Raw genomic sequence first — 27,990 nt, 5'->3', positions numbered from 1 at the left:
CTGTTTTCATAAACCCCAAGTAGCAAAGGAAATTGAGATGCTTAATTAAAGTCTACAAAATACAAACTCACACAAAAGTCACCCTTCTAAAGCATTAAGGGCAGGTAGGAATATAACTGCCCCCAATTCTTCTTGTTCATGAGAATTTCCCCTTCTGTACTGCTCCCCCAACTTGGACAGAAGGTGACACCTGACCTCACCGAAGCTTAGGGGACACATAGTCCGTTCAGGCAGCCCTTTCTCAGCCATGGGCCAGGACAACTGAGGGGAGGCCGAGGGATCCTAACTACAGTTCAGATGGCAGGAGATGTCCTCAGAAGGCTGTGTCCTCAGCTTGGACGCGGGGCCCAAAGAGCTGGTCGGCAACCACTTTGCCATCATATTTGGGCAGTGTGCCCCCAAAGTCAGAGGGTAGGATGTTCTCATCAATCTCCTGGAAGAAGTCAGAGAGGTCATCCCCATGGACGAAGACCTGCAGGGGCAAAGGAGACACAGCTGAGCAGGAGATGCTCAATGAGGGATGAGGCAGACAAGAGGACAGACCCCCCCAGTGTGCCATCTATGGCTGGTGACATCCCTCTCTATGTTCCTATACACTGTGGTGTCAGTGGCATCCACTCAGTTCAGGACCATAGTACAAAGTGTGTGAGGATGACTCCAGAGAAGGCCCTACTCCACCCTCTGATCTCAGCAGCTCCTTTCTGCTCCTGCCCACATTTGCTCACTGACTCACTTGCTGAGCACCTTCCCTGGTCAGGACATATACTCACCCTCTGGAGCAGCTTGCTCTTCAGGAAGGGCTTGACCACATTATAGGTCGTGGTGAAGTACCATGGCTGGTGGATGAAGTGGATGGCTTTGAACCGGGCTGGGAAGGAATCCTGTAATGACAGAGAACAATCCCCACCCCATGGCCCCTGTGACCTCAGAGGCTTCCACTCAGCCCCAATGCCTCTCCCCACAACATAAGGACAGACAGGCCAGCATGCACGATTTTCCTGAAGGAGAACCCACTAAAGGATCCATCTGTGGGCCAGCAACTTGGGAGCCCTGGATTCACCCTGGCTCCAAACTGCAGGGAGGAAGCCCCAGAAGTCATACAGCCCAACCCTGTCTAATGCAAAAAAACATTGGAATTGAGGTCAAGAAATTTAAATGGTAGCATTGCTTGGTTTTTTTTATTGACTGATTTTTCCTCAAACCCACTTACCTGCTGAGTGTACTACAAATTCTCATACACCTGGGGGAAACCATGGCTCTGCCTCATTGTCCTTCAGTTCCTCCCAGGATCCACCCCTCCTTTCCCAGAAACCCACAGAGCAGACCTAGGGTAGCTTTCAGAAAGGACTCCTGACACGTCCATACACGTATGTAGAGCTTTCAAGGAGGGTTGGTGATCTCTCTCTTTTTTTTTTTTTCAACTGGGGCTGGGTTTAAACCCACCACCTCTGGTATACGGGTCTGGCACCCTACTACATGAGCCATAGGCACCACCCGGTGATATCTTTTTCTCAGGGTAAATCCGCATTCAAAGAGAGGCAGCCATGATATATGTGGATGGAGAGCATGGGATTCCTGGTCAGAAGATACACGTTCAAGTTTGGTCTCTACAACTTTATTGCTATGTGACCTTGAGAAGTCATTTAAATCTCTGAGCCTCAGTTTCTAGGTTTATACAATGAACCAGGGAAGCAGGGAGAGAATGAATGCTGCTGAGGAGTCAATAACAAACACAAACGTGAATACTTGGCAAATTGTCATGGCTGGGATTATGGCTGTCAATGCTCTTTATGGCACTAAGTGGTCGATTTCTTAGGTCCCTACCAGCACCCTGAAACCAAGAAACCAGGCCAGCCTTTCAGCCTCCCCATCTCTGAGAGGCTCCTAGGGGACAGGCTCCTAACGCCTCACCTGGAGCATGTCCACCATCTTCTTGAGATCAGAAGTCCGGAGCCCAGAAGCCTGCTGCATGGTAAAGCCCTTGAAGTTCTCAATGATGCAGAAGCCATTAATCTGAGTTTCCTCATTCTCCAGTAGCTTCTCCAGGATGAAGCAATAGGCCTGTAAGATCTTGAGCACAGAGTGAACAGGCTGTAAGATCCAACCCATAAAGATAATTAAGGTTCGAGTTTCTGAGGAGAGAGCTAACTGATAAATTTTTTACTTGAGGTAATTTGTCAAAGGATTTGTCCATATGGGGCATTCTGCCTCTGTGAATGTATACCAAGAAAAAAATCTTGAGGCCTGGTGTGGTGGCTCTTGCCTGAAATCTTAGCACTCTGGGAGGCTGAGGTGGGAGGATCCCTTGAGCTCAGGAATTTGAGAACAGCTTGAGCAAGAGGGTCACTCTGTCTCTAAAAATAAAAAAAAATTAAAAAATGGCTGAGCATTGTAGTCCCAGCTATTCAGGAGGCTGAGGCAGGAGGATCATTGGGACCCAAGAGTTTGAGGTCACTGTGAGCTAGGCTGACATCATGGCACTCTAGCCTGAGCAACAGAGTGAGATTCTGTCTTAAAAAAAAAAAAAGAAGAAGAAGAAGAAGAAGAAAAGAGATGGACTTTTTAAGAAGTAGTTTTGAGGCTCAGTGCCTATAGCTCAAGTGGCTAAGGTGCCAGCCACATAACCAGAGGGGGCAAGTTTGAACCCAGGTCGGGCCTGCCAAACAACAATGACAACTGCAACAACAACAACAACAAAAATAGTGGGGTGTTGTGGCCGGCACCTGTAGTCCCAGCTACTTGGGAGGCTGAGGCAAGAGAATCACTTAAGCCCAAGAGTTTGAGGTTGCTGTGAGTTGTGACACCACAACACTCTACGGAGGGCAACACAGTAAGACTCTGTCTCAAAAAAAAAAAAAAGTCGCTTGAGACAAGGGCTGGGCATAGTAGCTCACACCTGAATCCTAGCACTCTGGGATGCTGAGGCAGGTGGATTGTTTGAGCTCAGAGTTTGAGACCAGCCTAAGCAAGAACAAGACCCCATCTCTACAAAAAATAGAAAAACTAGCTGGGTGCAGTGGCTCACGCCTGTAATCCCAGCACTTGGGAGGCTGAGGCAGGTGGATTGCCTGAGCTCACAGGTTCGAGACTAGCCTGAGCCAGAGTGAGACCTGTCTCTAAAAAATAGCTGGGGGCGGCACCTGTGGCTCAAGGAGTAGGGTGCCGGTCCCATATGCTGGAGGTGGCGGGTTCAAACCCAGCCCTGGCCAAAAAAAATAAAATAAAATAAAATAATAAAAAATAGCTGGGTGTTGTGTCAGGCTCCTGTAGTTCCAGGTACTTGGGAGGCTGAGGCAAGAGGATGACTTGAACCCTAGACTTGGAGGTTGCTGTGAGCTAAGATGCCATAGCACCCTACCGAGGATGACCAAGTGAGACTCTGTCTCAAGAAAAAAAGAAAAACCTAGCTGGGCGTCATGGTGGGTGCCTGAAGTCCCAGCTACTCAGAAGGCTAAGGCAAGAGGATCGCTTGAACCCAAGAGTCTGAGGTTGCTGTGAGCTAAGATGCCACAGTACTCTATCCAGAGCAACAGAGTTAGATTCTGTCTCTAAAAAAGAAAAACAAAAGTTTTACAAAACTGGATAGCATTTTGTAAAATGAGTTTGTACCTTTTAATTAAAAAAATCTTTTTCATGCTCAGTGGTACATGCCAAAGTTTTCTCGATAAACCCTAAGTCCCCCCCCACTTGGGGAAGCCTTCTTAAGGTCTCAGACAAGCAAAATTGCATACATATAGTACAAAGAACTCAGGTTTTTAAACTGTTTGGAAGCTCTTTGCTTTCTAGAATCGCTTTTAGTCCCCAATCCACTAATTCCTGTTCTGTTTCTCTCAGCTTTTAGCATTTGGCTGGGCCACCCCAGCTTGGGGCCCTCAGTTGTTACCCCCACTTGACCCTTGATGGGAATATTTGAGAATAGCCATGTACTATTTATTGGTCAGCAGGTCCCACCTGCAAAGTTTCTGGGTTTTGCAGCTGCTCTAGACATCCTAGGAATTTTCCCCCTGCCTAGAAAGGGTCTGGTGGCAAGTGGCTGTCCACCTTTTCCTTTCACAGATCTCAGCTACTGGGAAGCCAGGAATGAGGTCCCAACCATGTGGAGGCACCTATAATCCCATCTGCTCTGAAGACTGAGGCAAGAGGCTCTCTTGAGCCCAGGGGTTTGAGGTTGCAGTAGAGGCCAAGATTGGGAAAGGGAGCCCAGCCCATGGAGTGGGAATGAGCCAAGTGAATCCCCACTGACCTCGTCAAAGGTGATTTCATGACTTTGCCAGTTCTCAATGTTGAAGAGCATGACCACTCGGCCATACTTGTCCCGACTGGAAAGGACACCAGGGTAGCCAGCCTCAATGGTACAGCGGACAGCCTCCAGGGACAGGCTATCAAAGAGCTCAGGGTACTGCAGCCGGAAGTTCACATAGCCTGGAGGAGGGAGAGCCGATGAGGAACCCCTTAAGGAGCCATCCCATCCCTACTGCATCCCACCTGGTGGGAGTCAGAGAACTGATCTCTTCCAGGCTCTTCCGCATATGTCTGGTGTGTGATGAAGCCAGGTAGACTAACCTGAGTCCAATGTTTTCTCTCCCCCAAAATTGTATAATAATATTGACTTAGCTCCAACAAATTGTTGTGGCAATCAAATGAGACTCAAGGTCTATACACTGTAAAAACATGAGGTATGGGCCAAGTATGAGGACAAGTTCTAGTTATTTTCTTTCCCCTGGGGACAAAGCACAGGTTTTTCACTGGGCACAGGGTTAGCTGAGTGGAGGTGTGAGCAAGGCTAGAGGAGAGCCCCTGAGATAAAATCCAAACCCCAAGCAGGACAGAGGCCCTTCTTCCTGATTCCAGCAGCACCTCTATTGCCGACGAACTCCATCCTTACCCATCCTGAACAGGCCCCTGCCTTTGGGGTGCTGTCTGTGCAACCAGACTTAAGCCCCAAGGGGGGCTGGGCCCAGAGAAGGTGTTTGGGAAGCAATGGCCAAGGGAATGCCACACCACCTTCCTGACTATTCTAGAACACTCCAGGGACATCCCACCACCTTGAGCTGTCTTTGCTGTTCCCTCTCCCACAACTGTCCTTCCTCACAGATGTCTCATCTCTATGAGGTTTTTCTTCAAAAGTTCTCTAGGCCGTGGGTCTTTCTGGCCATGTTACCGAAAACTTCAACCCCTTAAGTCTTTATGTCCCCTTCTCTTACTTTTCTCTCTATTCTTTATCTAACATTCTATATATAATAGAACCTCCACAGCCGATTACATTGACCACGTCCTCAAGTTACCTAATTTTCATAGACTGGACATGCACCATATGTACATATCAGTACAGCAGGCCTAGTTCCTTGTTTTTGACCACCTCCATATGTTGACTAGTTTGCTATGGTCCCTTGGTGGTCAGCTTCTGCTGTATTTTTGATCTTACTTATCTGGCTTATTATTTCCACCATTAGAATATAAGGTCCATGAGGGAAAGGGATTCTTGTCTGTTTTGTTCTCTGTTGCATCCTTTGGCCTAAAACATGGTCAGCTCAGCATGACATGGAATTAACATTTGAGGAAGAAGGGAGACAAGGAAAATCATTAGCCTACAAAGGGCCTGTTCAACCCTTTCCTTCCCAGCACCAAAGACTTGATTTTTTCTTTTTTAGATTTTGTGAAAAATTGAACATTACAAATTAATCCAGTCATATCTTTAGAAGGGGAAAACAGTGATCGGATTTACTGAATTGGAATCACTATCAAAATCCAAAAGCTTGGTCATATTCATTTAGTCACAAGCCAGTCTTAGTTAAATCAGGGCTGTCCCACAAAAATACAATCATTCATGATCTGAATTCTGGTACATCAAATTATGGTACACATAAAAAAAAAAAAGCCATGAGACATTTCTGTTTTGTAATAAATAAGGCAGTGGCCAACGATTCTTCATTGGTAGCTTTTTTGAGATAAGCTGTTGAGTCTGCCCTTTCTCTTGTCTTAGTGCCCATGAACGTCATTTTTGTTCCAGGGATGTACTTCTTGGGATTCTCCAAATACTCCATCAGGGTATCCTCTCCCTAGGTGATGCCTTTGTTCTTACTGGCTTCTGTGTAAGAGGAGCCAATGGCCTGACCTGTGTCCACCCAGCCCAGAGAAACCGTGGAGACTCGACCCAGTCATGTGCTCACCTCTTTTTTTCCACAGTGTGGCACTGAGCACACTTCTGAACAAACATCATGCATATTTAATTCTTTCTTTTTTCTTTTTTGGCCGGGGCTTGGTTTGAACCCACCACCTCTGGTATTTGGGGCTGGCGCTCTTGATTTTTTTTTTTTTTTAGGGAACTTATCTTCATCCAGCCAGCAATGCCAAGGCCATTCTGTCTCTGGGGTTCTTTCCCAGGCCTGGCACCATCTTCTGTTCCTCCATACATGAGGTTTTGGTAACTGCAGTGAGTGAGCCATGCATCCATCTCCCTGTAGCATTCAGAGCCAAAGCCTAGGTTCTGAGTGGGGGTGGTGGAGGGGAAATTCCTCCTCTTATCACCCACATTGGGTGCCCCAGTTCTACTCAATGAGTCCCAAGACTGGGAGAGAGTAGAGAGAGGAGCCAGACCTCTAGGAATTAGGTCCTGAAAGACTCCATTCATTCATTCGTTCATTGTCAGAGCTGAAAGGGAACTTGAAGGCTATTTAGTTTACACACACACACACACACACACACACACATTTTACAGGTAAGGATACTGAGGCTCAGAGAAACTGACTTGCCCACAGCAGACCTCCTTAGTGCCTGGGCAAGGGTGAACTGTCCTTAGGACCTCCTCCTGACTTCCCAGGGCTGTCCTGCCTGTGCAGGCCTCACCTCTGAGCAGCTCATAGGCTCGGCCCACGTTGAATTTCCGTGCACGGACGAAGCGCAAGAAGAAGGCACTGTCCTTTTCCTGCACCCTTTCGGCCACGGCCAGGGCCAATTCTTCCCCAGAAGCCGCCTGCACCTGCACCAGCTCCTGCAGCTCTCGCACAGCCTCCTCACGAGTCTCCTCCCTTTCATTCAGCTCATCCTTGGCCTAGAACAGGGTAGAGTGTGGACACCAAGTGAGAGGTAGAAGCCTGTGACGCAGTCACATAAATGATGAGTCTCCCACCAGAGCCAAACTGGATCAGAGAGACAAGGGGTCTGCAGCGGGGGTCCTCACCCTTCTGCCCACAGAGGCAGTATCTGCATCGGCAGCACCTCAGATTGTTGCATTTGGAGAAAACTAGGTCAAACTGCTCATCCTGGGTTTGTTTGCAGGAGATAGCCAGCTGTATAAAAGCTTCTAACAATCACTGCCTGTACTTGCTGAGCCTTTACTTGGCACCCTGCTGAGTCCTTTGAATGCGCTGTTTTTTAAATCTTTGCTATGATCCTCCATGGTTGGTATTCTCATTCCTATCTCTCAGATGAGCACACTGAGGCTCATAAAGATATTCCTGCCCACAGTTACCTAGACAGGGGTGGAGCTGAAATTCCTACTTGCTCTACTGCTTCCCAGGCTTGATTCTGATCTTTTCAAAAACATCCCCCCACCACCCCAACAGATGGCAAACTGCTTCCTTCCCCAGAGCCTCACGTTCCTCCCCTTTGCTGGGCCAGGAGAATTCAAGTGTTCCTGGGGCAACTGTCTCCCTGGATAGCATGATGGGGAAGATGGAGCTGGTCAAGTGAGATGGAACTAATAGCACCTTTCCCTTGAGATGTCCCTGGAAGCAGAGAGGGAAGCCAGAAGTCCCAGCTCAGCTCAGCTGCTTCTCATCCTCCCCAGCACGCCCAAGACAGCTCTGCCAGCCTCCATGGAGCATAGTCTGATCATCTCTGAGCTAGTCCAACAACCATCTTTCATAGGTAAAAAAAGGCAAGACTCAGAGAAGGAAAGCAATTTGCTTGAGGTCACACAGCAAGTTGGAAATAGGTCTGGTTCTGGCCTCCTGTCTATCCAGCAGGGGTAGAAGTTGGATCCCTGTTCCCCAGGGTCACTTCCAAACCAGTGCTCCTCTGATCAGAGTCCAGGATAATTCCTACTCCAGAGGCTCCAGGCTGTAGTCATAGCTTAGGCTAGCCTGGGTGTCTGGGCAGCCCAGTTGCTCCCATAGCCCTGACCTCCAGGATGGCCCCTAGGACAGGCCAATCTGTCAGGTCCAAGATGACCCAGAGATCCAGGTTTATAGGAGAGAGGACGCTATCACATTCCCTTTATGTTGCTTCCCTGGGCTGTTCCTCCCCACACCCCTAGACATCTCACCTTCTGCAAGGTGTGGCGGGGCAGTTGGCTGCACTGGCCAAAGACAGGCCCATGGTCCTTGGTTGTGAGCTGTTCCAGTTGGGCACGGAGCTCCTGTTCCTCTTCGGGGACCACACGGTATGTGCCCACCTGGGCAGAAGAGAGTTAAGAAGTGGGAACATCCCCCCAGAATCCTGACCTAATCAGGCAAATGGACCTTCTTAGAACCTGCACAAGTGCTTTTGCTCAAGGTCATTGTTACAACTCCCACTATGCAGAGGTCAGGGCCAATAGAGAGGTTGTAGGGGTGTGTGCCTATAATGCTGGGCAGAGGAGATGATAGAGAAGTAGGGAAGAAGGGAGAGAGAGAAAGGGGGAAAGGTCAGGGAAGGAGAGCTTTAGGGTACAGGGTACTCACCCCCTCTGACATACTGTCTCTGGAAGACTCTTAAGTCCTTGGGTAAAGAAGGGCCTGCTTCCTCTGTCCTGTCCTCTTTAGGTGTCCCCTTCCCTAGGAGAAGAAGTCAGGGCTGCAGTGGGTAGAGAAACCATTCTGCTATTGTCTCAGAATTGTGGGTCCCAAACTTTCATTTGCATCAGAATCACCTAGGGCATTTGTTAGAAATGGAGGTCTCTGGGCCATGATTCTGACTCTGGAGATCTGGCCTAGGTCCCAGGAATATGCCGTTGTAAGCACCCCTGGGTGGCTCTGAAAAACACAATTTTTGGACTACAAAAATCCAAAAAATCGGGCGGCATCTGTGGCTCAAAGGAGTACGGTGCCGGCCCCATATTCCAGAGGTGGCAGGTTCAAACCTGGCCTCTGGAAAAAAAAAAAAAAATTCCAAAAAATCAAAGCAGTATTTTGGGGAAATACTGCTTTGAGAAGGGGCACACACCCACAAGTACCTCAGTCCTCAGCTGTTAAGATGAGTTGGCCCAGCTAGGAATATTCTAGAGTTGGGCTCCATTCTCACTTGATTACTATAGGATAAAGCAATCCCTCGTCCCTTCTATGGCCATTCTTCCCCATCCCAAAAGAGTACCTCAGAAACTTCCCAGCCTGATGGATGACCCTTTCCCCTGTGCATTCATTCTTGGGAAGGGCGATGACCAGTTACATAATCATAATACTGCGCATGTGTTCTGTGCTTTGTGATGCGCTAAATATTTTCCGATCCATTATCTCAGAGCCAGGGCTGGCCTTATTCCCATTTTATATGGGAGGAAATAGGGCCAGGAGAATAAATGACTGGTTCAAGGTAGCCAGGGATGACGAGTCAAACCCAAAATTGTGACTTCTTGTCAGTACCTAGCAGCTGACTGGTGCAGCTCAAAAGTCAGATCTGGGTTCAAATTCTACCTCTTCCACCTGTAGGCTGTGTTATTTAACCCAAGTCTTCGTTATGTCCTGTAAAATGGGATGAAAGGGTTATGAGATGTAACTAAATAATGCATATGTCAGTGGTGCTTGGCCCCTGGAACAAATGGCATCCACAGCCTACATGATAACCTGCTTCTCCACTGGGTGTTTTTGGACAGTTCTTCTGTTTCCAGGTTTCCTTGCCTCCCACCTAAAAGCCCCAGTGCCTTCAATGACACTTCACCATCTCCTGCCTTCGACCAGATTGCTTTGGTCAGTTTGGTCACCTATTCATAGCTGGTAAGTCACAGAACTGAGACTTGAACCTGTGCCTACCTGACACCAAGTCTGTTTTGACACCTAGAGCCAAGACATCTACAGGCAAACCTTGAAGGTCAGGGAGATGTGGGTTTGAAACAGGCTTTGCCATTTACTACCTGTGAGACCTTGGTAAGTTATTTAACCTTTCTGGGCCTCACCTGCAAATTGAAAATAATAACAGTACCTACCAAAAAGAATTGTCATGAAGACCATATAATTTGTGCAATTTGCCTGGCACTATGTCTTGCTATACAACCTAGTTCCCCTTCCCTTTTTTAGCAACAAACTTATCATTACCCTAACTTGCACAAAGAGACTTAGAGGATCCCAGGGAATATCTGAGGTTCTTCTATTGCCTCCCCTCCCAATACACAGCCCCAGCAAGGACAGGGAAGTTCTGGGGTTGTGATCCATTCACAGGACCCAAATCTACACCATCTGTCTGGCCAGTATATGTCCAAATATGTGGGCATTGAGACAGACGACTGGAATGGTGCTGTGGCATCATATCACTTGGGCTTTGTTGGAACAGGAGTGGAGAGGCTGACAGAACTGTCCCTTGGAGCTTAGACAGGAGGGACAGTGTGGCTAGACAACCCCAGCCAGTTAAGCAGAGCATTGGAAAAGGATCCTAGATCTTTAAAAGCCTAGGGTCAGTTCAGCAACTCTTTTCTAAATATGCTCAAGCTATTAACTTTGATTTTTAAAAATATGGACTTACAAACTGTGTACAATAAAAAAAAAAAAAATGCCGGGGCGACGCCTGTGGCTCAAAGGTGTAGGGCACCGGCCCCATATGCCGGAGGTGGTGGGTTCAAACCCAGCCCTGGCCAAAACTTGCAAAAAAAAAAAAAGCCTACCCCTCATATCACATCCATGCTATTCCCTGTCATCTTGAGCTACCAGTTAAAATACAGAATGCCCACTAAAATGTGAATTTCAGAGGAACAACATACACTTTTTTAGCATAAGGTTATGCCAAATTTTGCGTGGGACACATTTAACTGGGTGTCCTATATTTTTGTTTGCTAGATCTGCCTTTAGAGATTGGTTTGGCTCAACTTGGAGAATGGTCCATTGTTTTACAGGCAGCCTGGGTTGTGGTCTCCCCACCCCTTAACTCCTCACCCCAGTCCTGGGCTCCCTGGCCCAGCTAGGTCCTTGGTATCAACTTACCTACCAGGTCAGCAGCTCATCCTTGGGGCCACCTGGTACCTGGATCGTCCTGGAGCTCTGAAGGTAGGCTCCACTGGAGGCGTGGTTCAGTCAGCAGGTTGGGATTAGAGTGTCACAAGGAACTTCTCACCGCCCAGTTTCTGTTAAATCGGGCTCATAGGAGGGCCAGAGTCGGGTAAGGGAAGAGCTGGGGGGAGAGGGGAGAGGCCTGAGCCTGGCTGGAGATGCATCAAAGCCCTCCTTTGTATGCTCCTGCTCAGCCATGTGGAAGCTGGGCCATGGGGCTGGGATCTGGGCCAAACTTGTTCCCTCTTCCCTGCCCTCTCCTTCCTCAAGATCCCAGGGGGGTTGAGAGAGCACCCCCAGCATAAGACATGCAAAGAAATGAAGGGAAACAGTAAATGTAATTACAGATGTAATGGCAGCTCTGAAAAACCCAGGTCTGTTGCCCACCCTCTCCTCTAGCCAGCAGGGCCTGATGTGGTAGTTCCTGCCTCCATAGTGAGTGTGATCAGCTGGGAAATTTAGCTGGTAAAGGCCAAATAGGAAGAGGACAGGACAGGCAGACCCACCTTTTTCTTCTTCTTTTTCTTTTTTTTGAGACAGTCTCACTCTGTTGCTCAGGCTAGAGTGCTGTGGCATCAGCCTAGCTCACAGCAACTTCAGGCTTCTGAGTTCAAGTGATCCTCCTGCCTCAGCCCCCCAAGTAGCCGAGACTACAGGCACCTGCCACAACTCCTGGCTAATTTTTATTTATTTATTTATTTTTGAGACTGAGTCTCACTCTGTTACCCTGGGTAGAATTTCATGGTGTCATAGCTCATAGCAACCTCAAACTCCTTTGTAACAGTGATCCTCTTGCCTCAGTTTCCCAAGTAGCTGGGACTACAACACCTGGTTAATTTTTCCTATTTTTAGTAGAGATGGGAGTTTCACTTTTGCTCAGGTTGGTATGTAACTCCTCAGCTTAAGCAATCCACCTGCCTTGGCCTCTCAGTGTGCTAGGATTACAGGTATGAGCCACAGCACCCAGCCAATTTTTCTATTTTTAGTACAGATGGAATCTTGCTCTTGCTCAGGCTGGAGACCCATCTTCTGGACAGTGTGGTGCAATCCAAGGGGAGCGGTTGGGTGTGTACTCCGGAACCAGACTTCCCACTTGTAAATCCTGGCTCAGAACCTTCCAGCTGTGAGGAGTTACTTCACCACTCGGTTACTCAATCTCTGAAAAGTGGGAATGACTAGAGCAGGCGTCCTCAAACTTTTTAAACAGGGGGCCAATTCACTGTCCCTCAGACCGTTGGAGGGCCGGACTATAGTTTAAATAAACTATGAACAAATTCCTATGCACACTGCACATATATTATTTTGAAGTAAAAAATAAAATGGGAACAAATACAATTCACACCACTTCATGTGGCCCACGGGCCGCAGTTTGAGGACGCCTGGACTAGAGGATCAGGCTCATGGCTTTAGTGAGGATGAAATGGCAGCAAAGTGTTTAGCTCAGGTGCTTAGCTGTCTGATGTTTAATAAGTACTCAGTAAGTGCTGTCACTCCAAATACAGAATCAATAGACACCTAGTTGGAGGAGACTCATACACGTAGTATCATAGTGTTTGACTCTCTCTACAGTAAGAACCCCTGCGGCAGCCCCTGAACAGGTGGCTTCTCAGCCTTCCTCTGGTATTCTACTAGGGTGGGGAGGAGGTGATTCCTTTAGAACAGTGATTTTCAATCAGTATGCTGTAGTATACTGGTGTGCTATGAGAGGATCTTAGGTGTGCCATGAAAATTTTTAAAGATCATTAATTAAATTATTTTCAAAAGAAGTTCCAAGCACGGTATATTCTTTTTTGTTTACTCTTTTTTTTGATCAATATACTTTAAGTGTGCCTTGGAAGTTTAACTATAGGTTCAAATGTGCCATGAGATTAAAAAAAGTTGAAAAACACTGCTTTAGAACATTCTCTGTCCAGAATTCCAAGGACAGAAAGCTCCCTGTGTCCACTACTGGACAGTTCTCTTTGTTTAAAAACTCATTTTTGTGCCGAGCTCCAAGCAGCTTCCTGTAATGCCCACCCCTGGTCCAGGTTCCTGAAGGTGCCCAGGAGAGTGTCAAGCTCCTATACATAGGTCATTCTCCAGAATCCAGCCCCAGAAATGTTTTTTTTATTTTCCTCAGAGATAGTTCTGGTTTTTATGTTTTGTTTTGTTTATTTTTGAGACACTCTGTTGCCCCAGGCTAGAGTTCCATGGTGTGACAACTCACAGCAACCTCAAACTCCTCAGCTCAAGTGATCCTCCTGCCTTAGCCTCCCAAGTAGCTGGGGACTATAGGCACCTGCCACAATGCCCAGCTAATGCCTGGCTAGTTTTTCTATTTTTAGTAGAGACAGCCTCTTGCTCAGGCTGGTATCAAACTCCTGAGCTCAAGCAAGTCACCTATCTTGGCCTCTCAGAGTGCTAGGATTACAGGAGTGAGCTACCTTGTCTGGCCTAGTTCTTGCTTGTTACTTTGGCAGGTTTGGAATCTCTTTACTCCTCCTTCTTGCCCTCTTCAGACACAATGGGACCGAGCGTGTCCCTAAAGGAGAGGGCCCTGGGACCAACACCTGTCCTTCCTGCCTCTCCTGACCCCTTCCTCCAGAGCAGGCTGGGATGCCTGGCACTTACATCTTGGGGGGCACCTAAGACATCTTGAGCAATTTTGCTTCTAACATCCCTTTCCCTGGGCTTTTGGGCTGTTTCTGTCCTAAGTCCTCTTTGGAGCTGGGGAATCTCTCATATCTATCATTCTTCTCCCGTGCTATCCTATACACTAGCCACTAGTGACATGTAACTTTTAAAATTGTATTTAATTTTAATTAACTTAAATTTAAAAACTGATGTTGAATTCCATTTTTGGTAAACTTTTAAGGTTTAGATCAACTTAGCTGTGTGATTCTATTTTTTTTAACTGTAAATTGTGTGATGAAGTATTTGTAATAAGAATTTTGAGTCCAGGGTGGCGCCTGTGGCTCAGTGAGTGGGGCACCAGACCCATATACCCAGGGTGGCGGGTTCAAACCCAACCCTGGCCAAACTGCAACAACAAAAACAACAAAAATAGCCAGGCATTGTGGTGGGCACCTGTAGTCCCAGCTCCTTGGGAGGCTGAGGCAAGAGAATCACTTAAGCCCAAGAGCTGGAGATTGCTGTGAGCTGTGATGTCACAGCACTCCACCAAGGGCGACTCTGTCTCTAAAAAAAAAAAAAGAATTTCAAGTTCAAAAGGAAAAAAACCACACAAGAAAGAGAAAAAAAAATTTCAAGTCCAAAGTCAGATTTCAAAGACACAACAGCAAAAAGAATGTAAAATATCTCATTAATAATTTTTGCCTGGAGATAGGTGCTAGCTTACTCCTTTCTGTTTGTGGATGCTGCTGAAGAAGCTTCGTTAAAGTCCCTCTTTTCACTGCCCTCATCTCTAAGAGTCTCCTAAGGAGCCTGAACAGCTGCGGAAGCTCTTTGTCAGAGGGTTGAGCTTTGAACCAGCTGATGAGTCTGAGGAGCCATTTTGAACAATAGGGAATGCTCACAGACAGTGTGGTAATGGGAGAGATGGGAACACTAAGTGCTCTAGGGGCTTTGGAATTGTCACATACGCCACTGTGAAGGTGGATGCAGTCAGGAATGCAAGGCCAGACAAGGTGATGGAAGAGTTGCGGAACCCAAGAGAGCTGTCTCCAGAGAAGATTCTCAAAGACTTGGTGCCCATTTAACTGTGAAAAGGGTCTTTATTGGTGGCATTAAAGAAGACACTGAAGAACATCACCTAAGAGACTATTTTGAACAGTATGGGGAAATCAAAGTGATTGAAATCATGACTAACTGAGGCAGTGGCAAGAAGAGGGGCTTTGCTTTTGCAACCTTTGATGACCACGATTCTGTGGATAAGACTGTCATTCAGAAATACCATACTGTGAAGAGCCACACTGTGAAGTAAGGAAAGCCCTGTTGAAGCGAGAACTGGCTAGTGCTTCATTGAGCCAAAGATGTTGAAGTGGTTCTGGAAACTTTGGTGGGGGTCATGGAGGTGGCTTTGGTGGCAATGACAACTTTGGCCATGGAGGAAACTTCAATGGTCATTGTGGCTTTGGTGGCAGTCGTGGTGGTGGATAGGGTGGCAGTGGGGATGACAACAATGGACTTGGTAATTATGGAAGCAATTCTGGAGGTGGTGGAAGCTACAATTTTGGCAACCACGACAGTCTGCAAATTTTGGATCCATGAAGGAAGAAAATTTTGGAGCCTGATGCTCTGGCCCTTATAGTGGTGACGACCCGGCCAATACTTTGCCAAACAATGAAACCAAGGTGGCTATGGTGGTTCTAGAAGCAGCAGGAGCTATGGCAGTGGAAGGTTTTTTGTTTGTTTGTTTTGAGACAGAATCTTGTTATGTCGCCCTCGGTAGAGTGCCGTGGCATCACAGCTCACAGCAACCTCAAACTCTTGGGCTTAAGTGATTCTCTTGCCTCAGCCTCCCAAGTAGCTGGGACTACAGGTGCCCGCCACAACACCTGGCTTTTTTTTTTGTAGTTTTTATCCAGGGCTGGGTTTGAACCCGCCACTTCTGGCATATGGGGCCAGCGCCTTACTCCTTCAAGCCACAGGCGCCTCCCAGAAGAAGGTTTTAATTATTCCCAGAAAACAAAGCTTAGCAGGAGAGGAGAGCCAGAGAAGTGACAGGGAAGCTGTAGGTTATAACAGATTTGTGAACTCAATCAAACACAATTGAGTGGCAGGGCCTAGCTGCCACAAAGAAGACATGTTTTAGACATTAGTCGCATATATGAGCAAAAAACTCAAGGACTGTATTTGTGACTAATTGTATCACAGGTTATTTTAGTTATGGTCTATGGAAGGTGTTTAGCATTCTAGCAAAAGGTTTTCACATAAACTTTTTTTTGCACCCATGCTGTTGATTGCTAAATGGAATAGTCTGGTCACGATGCTGAATAAATGTCTTTAAAAAAACAATTTTTATACGGCTTAATATTCTGAAATGATCATGTTTGGGATATATTAGGTTAAAATATATTAGCATTAATTCCACCTGCTGCTTTTTTACTTTTTTTTGTGGGGGGGGTTACTTGTTTCCCTCAGAGTGCTATGACATCATAGCTCACAGCAACCTCAAACTCTTGGGCTCAAGTAATTCTCTTGTCTCAGCCTCCCAAGTAGCTGGGACTATAGGCGCCTACACAAAAAGATACTGAAGAACATCAAATAGCCTGGCTATTTTTAGAGACAGGGTCTCACTCTTGCTTAGGCTGATCTCAAACCTGTGAGCTCAGCAACCCATCTGCCTCAGGCTCCCAGAGTGCTAGAATTACAGGCGTGAGCCACAGTGCCTAGCCGCTATTTACTTTTGATGTGATATATTAAAGTTTAAAAAGACATGTGTGCCTCACATTATATTTTTTGTGGACAGCGCTGGTCTAAACCTTGCTGCTATTCAAGTGTGGTTCATATACCAACAGCACTAGCAGCATCTGGAAGCATGTTAGAAATGTAGGCCAGGCATGTGGCTCATGCCTGTAATCCTAACGCTGTGGGAGGCCAAGGCAGGAGGATCCCTTGAGGCCAGGAGTTGAAGAGCAGCCTGAGTAACATATTGAGATAACCCACCCCCCACTCCTATCTCTATAAAAATAAAAACATTAACAGAGATTGGTGGTATGCCAATCTCACCTCCTCCTGGTGAGACAGGAGGATCTCTTGAGCCCACAGCTTTAAGGTTGCAGTGAGCTATGAATCATCTTCCACCTCTGCTGCTATGTTAGCCACTTATCACAGCTAAATATTGAGATAGAAATGTAGTAGCTCCGTAAGTAAGGATCAGGTCTAGACAGTTGAGAGGCACTGTTCTTCCAGAACTGGCAAGGAGACTCACCCCACCCCTGAAGACTGCAAGTCAAGTCAGGGGCCAGACTGAACGTGTGCCCTGATGTAGGAGCCGCTGTGTCGCCAGTGCCGCACACATAAAACAACCAGTACACTGAAAGTACAAGCTTGCAAGAGGTGAGGATCTCCCAGAGGTGCAGGAGAGCCATGAGTAACCTCCCCTGTGGCTATTTATTGAAACGATATACAACAGGTGTGGGGGGCCCCACGTACAAGGACTACGTGCTTAAGAATCACTATGTGCTCTTTTCCCACAGGCTCGACTCCCATCCTGATGCACCACAAATGTTCAAGATCCAACATCTGCTTACCAACAAGCACCCAATCTTATCTCATTAGAGCATTAAGTTGCTTGAGGGCTTGTCCCCAGGCCGCAAACCATCTCTAGGCTAGCCAGGAGACTATCCTGCTCTCAGCATTTCCTTCAAGAACTGGTGATTGGGCTCAGCCGGCTTGGCGCCTGTGGCTCAAGCGGCTAAGGCGCCAGCCACATACACCTGAGAAGGCCGGTTTGAATCTAGCCTGGGCCCGCCAAACAACAATGACAGCTGCAACCAAAAAAATAGCTGGGCATTGTGGCAGGTGCCTGTAATCCCAGCTACTTGGGAGGCAGAGGCAGAAGAATTGCTTGAGCCCAGGAGTTGGAGGTTGCTGTGAGCTGTGATGCTACAGCACTCTAGCCAGGGTGACAGCTTGAGGCTCTGTCTCAAAAAAAAAAAAAAAAAAAAACTGGTGACTGTTCTTATAAGCATGGTGCTCAGTCTCCTACACCCTGATCTTAGCATTCCTTCACTTGCCACCTAATGAGCAAGTCCACATCTGAAGGCCTCATCATCGTCACTTTTTCTGCTCTCTTTGTTAGTTAACTGGAAGTATAAATCGACTTTCAGCCCCACCCCACTCACTCAAACCGGAACATTCCTCAACTCCTCCTGCACATCCTCTGAACTGAACATTTGGGTTTCCTTATGTCTACCTGCTAATATCTTTCGTGTGCAGTCCACTTCTTTCTGTCCACTGCCTCATTTGGGCCACCACCAACCTAACTGTGGGGCAACTAATAGCCTCCTAAGGGTCAGTACCCCCCACCCAGTTTGTTACTAAGCAATTAATGGGCTCACTTCCTGATGCACATAGAAGCCAACACCATGATGCTAGGTTTTATTTAATTTATATTTAAAATTTTCAGATTAATACGAGGGTACAAACCATTAGATTATATAATTTACACACGAAAGGTTAAAGTTAGAGTTGTAGCTGTGCCCTATGCCTGTATATCTATGCATTGTACCTGTTGGGTGGGAGGCTACTGAACCCTCTTTCCCCTTCCTTGAATTTAATTGAGATTTTTCTGTCTTGTGGGTCTGTGATTGTTAACCTCCTAGTTTTTTTTTGTTTTTTCTTTGAGACAGTCTCACTATGTTGCCCTCAGTAGAGTGCTGTGGTGTCACAGCTCACAGCACCTTAACCTCTTGGGGCTTAAGTGAATATCTAGCTTCAGCCTCCCAAGTAGCTGGGACTATAGGCGCCCACCACAATGCCCAGCTATTTTTTTTTGCTGTTGTCATTTTGTTTAACTGGCCCAGGTGGGTTTGAACCTGCCAGCCTTGGTGCATGTGGTTGACGCTATAACCACTGTGCTATGGGCACCGAGCCAACCTCCTAGTTTTTAAATTGGTATTGAGTAAATGCAATGCTTCTTTTCCCAGACTTGTGATACTTAGGAAAATGTTCTCCAAATCCATCTAGGTTGTTACAAATGATGCAAAAGCTCCATTTTTATGGCTGAATAGTATTCCACTGTATGCATATACCACAGTTTATTAATACATTCATATATGTTAATGGGCACTTGGGTTGTTTCCACATCTTTGCAATTGTGCACTGAGCTGCTGTGAACATTGGAGTAAGGGGTGCTTCCTTAGTTCAGTCCCTGTTCCTCCAAGGGAGCATTTTTGTTCCACCTATGGTTAACGTTTTAGTTCTAGCCTACTCAGTCAGGGTCATACATTGGGCACACCTGGTTCACGTGGGCATGTTCAGGTTATTAGACCTGCAACCTCAGGAGCCCCAGCAACTGAAGAACAACTCACCATTTTATTAAACAAGGATGAACTAGATTGGGCTGGTTCTGTGATTACAAGGTCTTTTCTTTTGGAGTATCTCTGAGTACTTACCTGCCAGAGATAGCATTCTAAATGTGACTACTATCACATCCTTCCCCTTTAGTGGTTTCCCCACTGAATCCAGTAGGAAAAGGAATTACAAACCCATGGTTTCCCATTTCTATCTAAGCATCTTCACCTTCCGAACTGGCCAGGGGCTCTGCTCTCTTGCTCTGTGTTCTCAGATCTTTTGCACAAGCTGGTTCCTCAACTTAAAATAGGCTCTTGGTCCATCCCTGTGTCCTCCTAACTCTACTTGCAGTTGTTCCTTTAAGGCGTTGTTGGTGGGCCTAACGAGGCACACACACAAACCCTCCCCGCAAATCCCTGAGCCCGGGAGGAAGAACATGCCCCCAAAACCCACCCGATTCGTCAGATTTCAATACCTCTTTTGCAGGAAAGAGGAATGGTGGCGCAGAGGGGCTGGAATGATGTTGATTGGTCGGCTTTCAATACCTAATTTGCATTGCAATGGACCAATCAAATTCAACGCCCCTTTCCTACCCTACGAAAGCAACAGTATCTCACCCCTCCTCCCCACACGGCATTTCACGTTCTGTGTGTGTTCTTTGTTTTTGTTAACCTGGCCTTGACCGTCTACGCCTTCTCTGGTTTTGTCTCTGGATACAGATCATCCCACGGAGGTGGTCAATGTAAGGAGCTAGGCCTACTATACAAATGCGTACTTATACCTGTCTGGTCTATGAAAACTGGGTCAACTTAAGGAAGTAGTTGATGTAGGGGGGTGGTCCACTATCAAGGGTCTTCTGTATTTTGCCAAGCTATGTACCAAACGCTGGGATTACGCCGGTGGAGGGGGAAGCCCCCTAACCGTATGGGGCTTGCCTGTGAGGGGTTACTGCCCCCAGCACCTGGTAGAGTATGAAATCGGCATCTGCTTTCCAGGCACTTCCAATGCAAAGACAAACGGGGCTGCCTGTTAATTAGTCCCTCCCGCCTTCACTAACAACTCACAGCGGAAGTTTGTTGTGCGCCGTTTGCATGGAGTTTGGACTCGGTTCAGAGCACGCCTGGCCCACACCGCGCTTATTCCTTCTTAGCGACGCGAAGTCAGGCCACGCCCCCCTCCGACTGTGAGTGGGAACTTGCTAAGACTCCACCTCCTCGTCCTGAATGGTACACACCCCCGGCGGGCGCCGCTAGGCGGGAAAGTGCCGCGGGGGCGGGATCTGTTGCTCTGGGAGACGGAAGTGCTGCGGCGTCTGCCCGAGCGGGCTCTTTCGAAGTTAGCGGCTGTGGTGAGGCAACTCCGCTAGGGGGTTTGCGCGTTACCCGGGTGGTGGGACTGGGCCCCTGGGAGGGAGCGGGTCTGTGTGGATAAGGGGGGTCCCGTTTTGATGTGGCGTTCTAGTATTTTCTGTGACTTGGAAGCCTCCCGGGCCTTGCGGTCTCCCGCCGAGCTCTTCGACTTTCTGAATTCCCGCCCCGCCCCCGGCCGGGGCTTCTCTCTGAGCCCTTCGGTTAAAGTTCAGCTACTAGTTCGGAGAAATTCCTCTTAACCCTGTGCCACATTTATTACAGCTTGGTCACAGCCCCCACCACCGGCTGCCTCGTTTTATAGTTTCTGTCGTTTGTGTTCACGTCTTGCTGTGAAGGGCCCCGGGGAGAAACCAGGGCCTTTCACGGCGGGGGGCGGCCGCGCCTTCTAGGGTCTTCACTTCCCTCTGACAGGCCATCTGCTGTGCCCACGGAGACTTCCCAGTCATCTCTTGTTACCATTGGTTTTAGGACGATTTTGCCACATGTATCTGCTGTGATAGACTAGTTTAAACATATTCCCGTAAGTACGTGTATGGTTTTTATGTTTTGGGACAGTGTCTTTGTCGCCCTTGGGTAGAGTACGTGGCGTCACAGCTCACAGCAACCTCAAATTCTTGGGCACAAGCGATTCTCTTGCCTCAGACTACGGTGTAGCAGGGACTCCAGGCGCCCGTCACAACGCCCTGGTAGTTTTTTTTTTTTTTCTTGAGACAACGTTTTGCTTTTGTCGCCCTCGATTGAGTGCAGTGGCGTCATAGCTACAGCAACCTCCAACTCAGGCTCAAGCGATCCTTTTGCTTCAGTTTTTCATGGGCCTCTCTTTTGCTTAGGCTGGTCTTGAACTTGGGTGCTCAAGCAGTCCACCGCCTCGGCCTCACAGAGTGCTAGGATTACAGGCGTGAGCCACTGCACCCGGCCTAACTTAAAACTATTGGGCTCAAGCGAATCTCTTGCCTCAGCCTCCCGAGTAGCTGGAATTACAGGCGCCTACCACAACGCCTGAGGAGTTTCTTTTTCTAGTTCTAGTAGAGATGGGGCCTTGCCCTTCTGGCTGGATGCAGCTTTAGGGTGTGCTCTATTTGCATCCAGTAGGAAAAAGCATGAGATCTTGGAGTCTGAATCTTGACAGATTTGGACTTTCTCGCCATTTACTAATCTGCTTTTGGGGAAATTTCCTAATTCAGAATCCCCCAAATTCTTGATGTAAAATGGGACTAATAACACCCATGAATGAATTAATGAATGAAAAGTGCCAAGGTCACAGCGTCTTGCCAATTGTAGGGGTTCAGTAATTCATTTGTTAAGGAACTATTTGTTAGGTACCTTGTGTGAGCTAGGTACTGTGGTAAATGCTGCAGATAAGTGATAAAACTAGACGAGGTCCCTGCCCTCAGTGCAGTTTAGTTGAGGAGATAGTCATTAATCTAGTAATTTACACATGTAATATTAAAAGTTTGTGACCATTGGGTGGTGCCTGTGGCTCAAGGAGTAGGGCGCTGGTCCCAGATGCTGGAGGTGGTGGGTTCAAACCTAGCCCTAGCCAAAAACCAAAAAAAAAAAAGTTGGTGACCATGTATTAAGTGTTTACTGGTGTGATAAGAGGTTTTAATAGGGGAGCATTTAACCTACACTGAACTCTGAGGAAGTGTGGACTGAGCTGAGATCTGAAGGATTTGTAGTAATTAACAATAAAAGATGGGGAGGCAGGGGATGGAAGAAGGGGTATTTAATTCCAGATGGAAAAATGTGGAAGCCTGTGGCAGAAGAGAATTGAAGATTTGAAGGACTGAAAGCGGTTTGTTGTGGCTAGAGTATAGAGTGATGAAGGGGAATTAGGCCTGGGTCAGACCCTGTGTGACTTTTTTTTTTTATCCTGACTTCCGGATTTTGGACTAATAGGAAAGCAATGAGAAGCCACTGAGAAGTTTTAAGATGAGGATGGGATGGAGGGAAGATAACTCACATAATTAGGTTTGTGTTTCACAAATATCACTTTAGTTGCTGTGTAGAGGAGGGAACAAGTTAGAAAACTATTGTAGTTCAGGTGAGAAATGATGGTGATTTTGAAGTAATGTGGCGGTAGTGGAAATGGAGAGAAGTAGATTTGAAAAATGTTCAGTAGGTAACACTGACAGGACTTGGTAATGGGCGTGGTGAAAAGCGAAATTAAGAATGTTGCCCATATTTCTGATTTGAGCAGCTGAGTGGATGGTGGGAAACAGGAGGAAGAAGAGAAGGAGATCTTTCACCATTTTGTATTTCCCCTTTCTATTTCCATTGCTACTTACTACATCCTGTCAACCTTATGTGCCTTCATTTCATCCCCTCCTTTCCATTCCTGAGTCACCATCCTAGTACTGGCTTTTTTTTTTTTATCAACTACCACTACAATAACCCCCAATGTTCTCTTGGTCTCTGTTTCTCCTTAGTCCATCTGCACTTTAATCTGCAGTGATGCCTAGTTTGGTTTCCTCACTATTTCAATCTTGTAAGATTCTTTTGCTCAAATTTTTTATGTTTCTCAGGATAAAATCTAAATTCCTTACCTGGTCATATAAGATCTCTCAGTTTGTTTCCAGCCTGTCTTTCTAGTTTTCCTACTCACTAGTCTATTTGAATGCTCTACCTGCTAATTTACTTGTTTTCCACAAATAAGTTTTTCATTTCATTTATTAGTGCCTTTGTTCATGATACCCTCCTTCCCAGTAATGTAGAATATATACCATCTCTTTGTCTTTAGTATCTAAATTTAATCTCTAAGCTCCAATTCAAGCTTTCCTCTGCTTCTGGGAAGCCATGACATTTAAATACACAATTATATCTTTAGCCTTGTTAACTTCTGTGTATTTAATTGGTACTTCGCATTTACTGCTGTTGGTTTTTTCATTTATCAAATATTACTTCATTATGTGCTTATAATAGTGTAATATATTCTTGTATGTGTATTTATAGTGTATTTATTCGATAACACCATTAAAATGACAGCTTTGTTCTAGGCAGTGTGCTGAGTAGATGGTGTGATGAAACCACTTGATTAGATTATAGGTTCCTGATAAGGAAGATTCCATTATATTATATTATTTTATTTTATTTATTTTTGAAACAGAGTCTCACTATGTCGCCCTCAGTAGAGTGCCGTGGCATCACAGCTCATAGCAACCTCAAACTCTTGGGCTGAAGCGATTCTCTTGCCTCAGCCTCCCAAGTAGCTGGGACTACAGGTGCCCACCACAATATCCAACTATTTTTTGATTGTAGTTGTCATTATTTGGCAGGCCTGGGCTGGGTTCGAACCCGCTAGCTCTGGTGTATGTGGCTGGTGCCCTAACTGCTGAGTTACAGGCACTGAGCCCATAATTGAGCTACTGATATTGAGCCCATAATATGGTTAGGGTAATAATCACCACACTTCTCAGTAGTTCTTAATCTGTTGAGCACTCAACCGTATAATAACTGAATATTTCATACTCTAGGTAACAGGGAAGGGGAAAAAAATCAAGCTTGTATAACTTTTAGAAGCTTCATCCAGCTCTTGACATTTCTTTTCTTACAGTTCCTTGATAACAGGAACAATGGACCAGAAAATTTTATCTCTAGCAGCAGAAAGAACAGCAGACAAACTGCAAGAATTTCTTCAAACCCTACAAGATGATGATGTGAGTATTAGGAAGCACTTTCTGCCAGAAGTAAATGTGTCAAGCATAATGATATTCAAAGAACATGTGAGAAACATTATTCTGCTACTTCATTTACTCTCCATTCACCTTAAGAGATAGGAATTTATTTGATAACAATTCATAGATGTAAAAAAATTGGGGAAGTGAGGAGAGATGAAAGAAAAGGACAACTTCAGGGTGGTTGTGACCAAATGCACGTTTTTTGTTTTTTTTTTGTTTTTTTGAGACAAAGTCTCACCGTGGTACACTCAGTAGAGTGCTATAGCATCAGAGCTCATAGCAACCTCAAACTCTTGGGTTTAAGTGATTCTCTTGCCTCAGTCTCCCAAGTAGCTGGATCTATAGGTGCCTGCCACAATGCCTGCCTATCAAAGTAGCAGGCATTTTTTTTGTTTTTTTTTTTTTTTTTTTGAGAGAATCTCACTTTGTTGCCCTTGGTAGAATTCCATGGCGTCATAACTGACAGCAGCCTCAAACTCTTTGCTCAAGCGATCCTCTTGCCTTAGCCTCCTATAGCTGGGACTACAGGTACCTGCCATAACAGGTGGCTAAAAAAGGGATGGAGTCTTGCTCTTGCTCAGGCCGGTCTAGAACTTGTGAGCTCAGTCCACCTTGGTTGGCCTCCCAGAGTGTGGGGATTATAGGCATGAGCCACCATGTCTAGCCTTACATTCAAATCTGAAATAGCCTGAGAACAGAATGAATGGTACACGTAAAAGCAAATTAATATACTTCTATAGCTTTTGGAAAAATCCTGTTTGAAAATAGTATCCAGAGTGTAGCTATTCATGTGAGACATTAGTTTTGCTTATTGATGCTTTATATTTTTTCTTAAAATGTATAATCAGCAAAATATTTTGAAATTATCAGTAAAAGAGAAAATTAATGCATTTTCACTGTAAATATCTAATTGTAAAATGAGATAGCAGTTATCTTATTTTAGGCTGTTTTATGCTTCCTAAAATTATTACCTGATAATATTACTCCTTTTTTCCATAATCAGTAATCTCAGCCCTTCCAGATCTCTCCCTGGATCCCTTTTCAAGATTACCATTAAACATTATGTTTAAACAAGTTAAGATATTGAGTACTACTATTTATTTTTTTGAGACAGTCTCTCACTATGTTGCCCTCAGTAGAGTGCTGTGGTGTCACATGTCACAGCAACCTCAAACTGTTGGGCTTAAGCAATTCTTTTGCCTCATCCTTCCAAGTAGCTGGGACTACAGGCTACACAACGCCACAATGCCTGGCTATTTTTTTGTTGCAGTTGTCATTGTTTAGCAGGTCCGGGCTGGGTTCGAACCTGCCAGCCTCAGTGTATGTGGCTGGTGCCATAACCACTGTGCTATGGGTTCTGAGCCCGAGTATTATGTTTTTAAGGGAATTTTATGTGATAGTCTTCTAAATGTCATTGAAGCAAGGCAGATCTTATTCTCTGTATTTGTTTTTTTTTTTTTTTTTTTTTTTTGTGGTTTTTGGCTGGGGCTGGGTTTGAACCCACCACCTCCAGCATATGGGACCGGCGCCCTACTCCTTGAGCCACAGGCACCACCCAGATCTTATTCTCTGTTATCTGCCATACTAACTAGGAATTGATGTAGGGATGCTTTTTGATTTTTTTTTCTTTGAAATTATCCAGAATTGCTTTTGTAGCAGTTTTTTTGAGACCAGCATATTGTGTGAGTTGCAAGTTAAATCATTCTATAAGTAAGATTTGAATAAAACCAGCATTTAAGTTATTCATTTAAAAGTTAAATTTTATCTCTTGCAATATAAAATAAGCAAAAATAAGAACCAAAACAAAATTCATGATGTATGTAGATACTATGAATTACCTTTCTGATTCTCTCTCCTTTTTTTTTTTTTTTTTTTTAAGAGACAGAGTCTCAGTTTGTTGCTCTCAATAGAGTGATGTGGCATCACAGCTCACAGCAACCTCCAGCACTTGGGCTTAGGTGATCCTCTTGGCTCAGCCTCCCGAGTAGCTGGGACTACAGGCGCCCGCCACAATGCCCGACTTTTTTTTTTTTTTTTTTTACTGTTAAATCATAGTTGTGTACATTAGTGCAATCAAGGGGTACAATGTGCTGGTTTCATATACAATCTGAAATATTCTCATCAAACTGTTCAACGTAGCCTTCATGGCATTTTCTTAATTATTGTGTGTAGACATTTGTATTCTGCCTTTAGTTTCGCCTGTGCCCATTCTAAGATGCACCATAGGTGTGGCCCCACCCATTACCCTCTGTTCACCCTAACCTCCCCCCTTCCTTCTCCTTCCTTGGTGCTTTCCTCATAGCTGACTATTTTTTTGTTGCATTTTGGCTGGTGCTGGGTTCGAACCCACCACCCTCGGTATATGGGGCTGGTGCCTTACTCACTGAGCCACAGATGCCACTCACCTTTCTGTTTGTTTTTACAGTTTTTGGCCAGGGCTGGGTTTGAACCCACCACCTCCGGCATATGGGGCCGGCACCCCACTCCTCTGAGCCACAGGCACTGCCTTCACTCACCTTTCTGATTCTTACTCATCACAAAAAGAATCTTCATCTCAGTTTTTTTCAGGATGAAATTAGATAATGTATGTAAAAGATTAAACATCTGATAGGCATGCAATAGACTTCTAATAGACACTGAATAAATGTTAGAAAAGTTCCTTATGTCTTCCTGGTTTTAAGTCCCTTCACTAACATAGTCACATTTCTCCAAACATTCTTGTTTTATCACCATTTCCCTTAAAAGTTATATACCTTAAACTGAACATAGAACTCCAGATATATTTTGTCACTGGGGTAGAGTGATACTAATATTTCCTTCATTCTTTCATTGTTTCATGGCAGATAATATGCTATTGTCTTATTGCTCTACGTTTTTATATGTGTTGTTAGGCTAGATTTCCGTCATCTTGGAAATCCTTTAACTTTTTAGACAAATTTTTATCTGTTGATTATCTTTTTAGATGTATCTCATTTTACTGTCAAGGTCTTTTTGTATTTTGATACTGCTACCATTATATTAATACCTTTTTATCCTCTACAAATTTGTTAAGCATTTCAGTAATACGTACGTTCAGTTTGCTTAATAAAGGGTTCCACAGATGAGCTCAGAGTAACAAATTACAAAACACATAAGGAAATCCTGTGACAAGAAAGAACCTCACAGATGTGGCAGTGAGAAAAATTCGCGTTCGAGGGTTTGTTCTCTCCCCTGTTTGAAACTGACTTTGAATATTTAATGCAAATATTTAGTATAACATATAACATATTTAAAGTTACATACGAAGGAATTGAATCCATAAAATAAGAATGGATTTGGAAAATGACTAGAGAAAACTTCTTGAAATGAAAAACTCAATAGATGGTTTAATGGTAGACTAAAGACTGCTACAGGGAAAATTAGTAGGCCAGGCAAGGTGGCTCATGCCTATAATGCTAGTAGCACTCTGGGAGGCCAAGGCAGGAGGATCACTAGATTTCGGGAGTTCCAGACCAGCCTAAACCAAGAGAAAGACCCCTGTCTCTACTAAAAATCGAAAAACTAACTGGGCATGGTAGTGCATGCTTATTATCCCAGCTACTAGGGAGGCTGAGGTAAGAGGATTGCTTGAGCCCAGGAGTTTGAGGTTGCTGTGAGTTAATGATAATGCTATGGCACTCTATCCAGGGCGACAGAGTGAGAGACTACCTAAAAAAAGAAAAGTAAAGTGACATGTAGAGCTGAGGTTACCTAACTAAAGCACAGATTATAAAAAAGTAGAAAATGAGTATTTAAAATATATGGAATGTACTTTGATAAAAACAATCTGAAACA

The 27,990-nt window shown here is 45.5% G+C and overlaps 2 protein-coding genes across 4 annotated transcripts in view; one reads left to right on the top strand and one right to left on the bottom strand.

Moving 5' to 3' along the window:
* Positions 1-129: 129 nt before the first annotated feature.
* On the bottom strand, positions 130-20,255 carry RLBP1 (retinaldehyde binding protein 1). Its single transcript, XM_053581669.1, has 9 exons — positions 20,195-20,255; positions 11,106-11,292; positions 8,664-8,756; positions 8,267-8,395; positions 6,847-7,051; positions 4,244-4,422; positions 1,912-2,070; positions 771-881; positions 130-472 (listed from the first exon to the last, which is right to left on the bottom strand). Exons 3-9 carry the CDS (start codon positions 8,673-8,675, stop codon positions 314-316), a joined length of 954 nt encoding a protein of 317 aa, XP_053437644.1. The 5' UTR covers positions 8,676-8,756; positions 11,106-11,292; positions 20,195-20,255; the 3' UTR covers positions 130-313.
* Positions 19,790-27,990, top strand: part of FANCI (FA complementation group I) — an 85,973-nt gene continuing 77,772 nt past the window's right edge. The window contains exons 1-2 of one of the 3 annotated variants that reach the window (XM_053581666.1): positions 19,790-19,872; positions 24,054-24,156. In XM_053581666.1, the coding sequence (XP_053437641.1) occupies positions 24,073-24,156 (84 nt within the window). In that variant the 5' untranslated portion in view covers positions 19,790-19,872; positions 24,054-24,072. Of the gene's footprint in view, positions 19,873-20,425; positions 20,479-21,001; positions 21,021-24,053; positions 24,157-27,990 lie in introns of those variants that run through there. The other 2 variants (XM_053581665.1, XM_053581667.1) reach the window with 2 other exon arrangements.

Source organism: Nycticebus coucang, chromosome 2 (genome assembly GCF_027406575.1).
Source record: "Nycticebus coucang isolate mNycCou1 chromosome 2, mNycCou1.pri, whole genome shotgun sequence".
In the NCBI taxonomy this organism is placed as follows: Eukaryota; Metazoa; Chordata; class Mammalia; order Primates; family Lorisidae; genus Nycticebus; species Nycticebus coucang.
Note: the sequence above shows the minus strand (reverse complement) of the source record. Positions and strands in the feature narration are given on the sequence as shown.

What these genes read in the sequence shown, in the direction of transcription:
- RLBP1 (XM_053581669.1), bottom strand. An exon ending in CCCGCCACACCTTGCAGAAG is followed by an intron (nt 7,052 to 8,266) that starts GTGAGATGTCTA and finishes ACCCTGTTCTAG; the next exon opens with GCCAAGGATGAGCTGAATGA. An exon ending in AGCCTATGAGCTGCTCAGAG is followed by an intron (nt 4,423 to 6,846) that starts GTGAGGCCTGCA and finishes TCCCTCCTCCAG; the next exon opens with GCTATGTGAACTTCCGGCTG.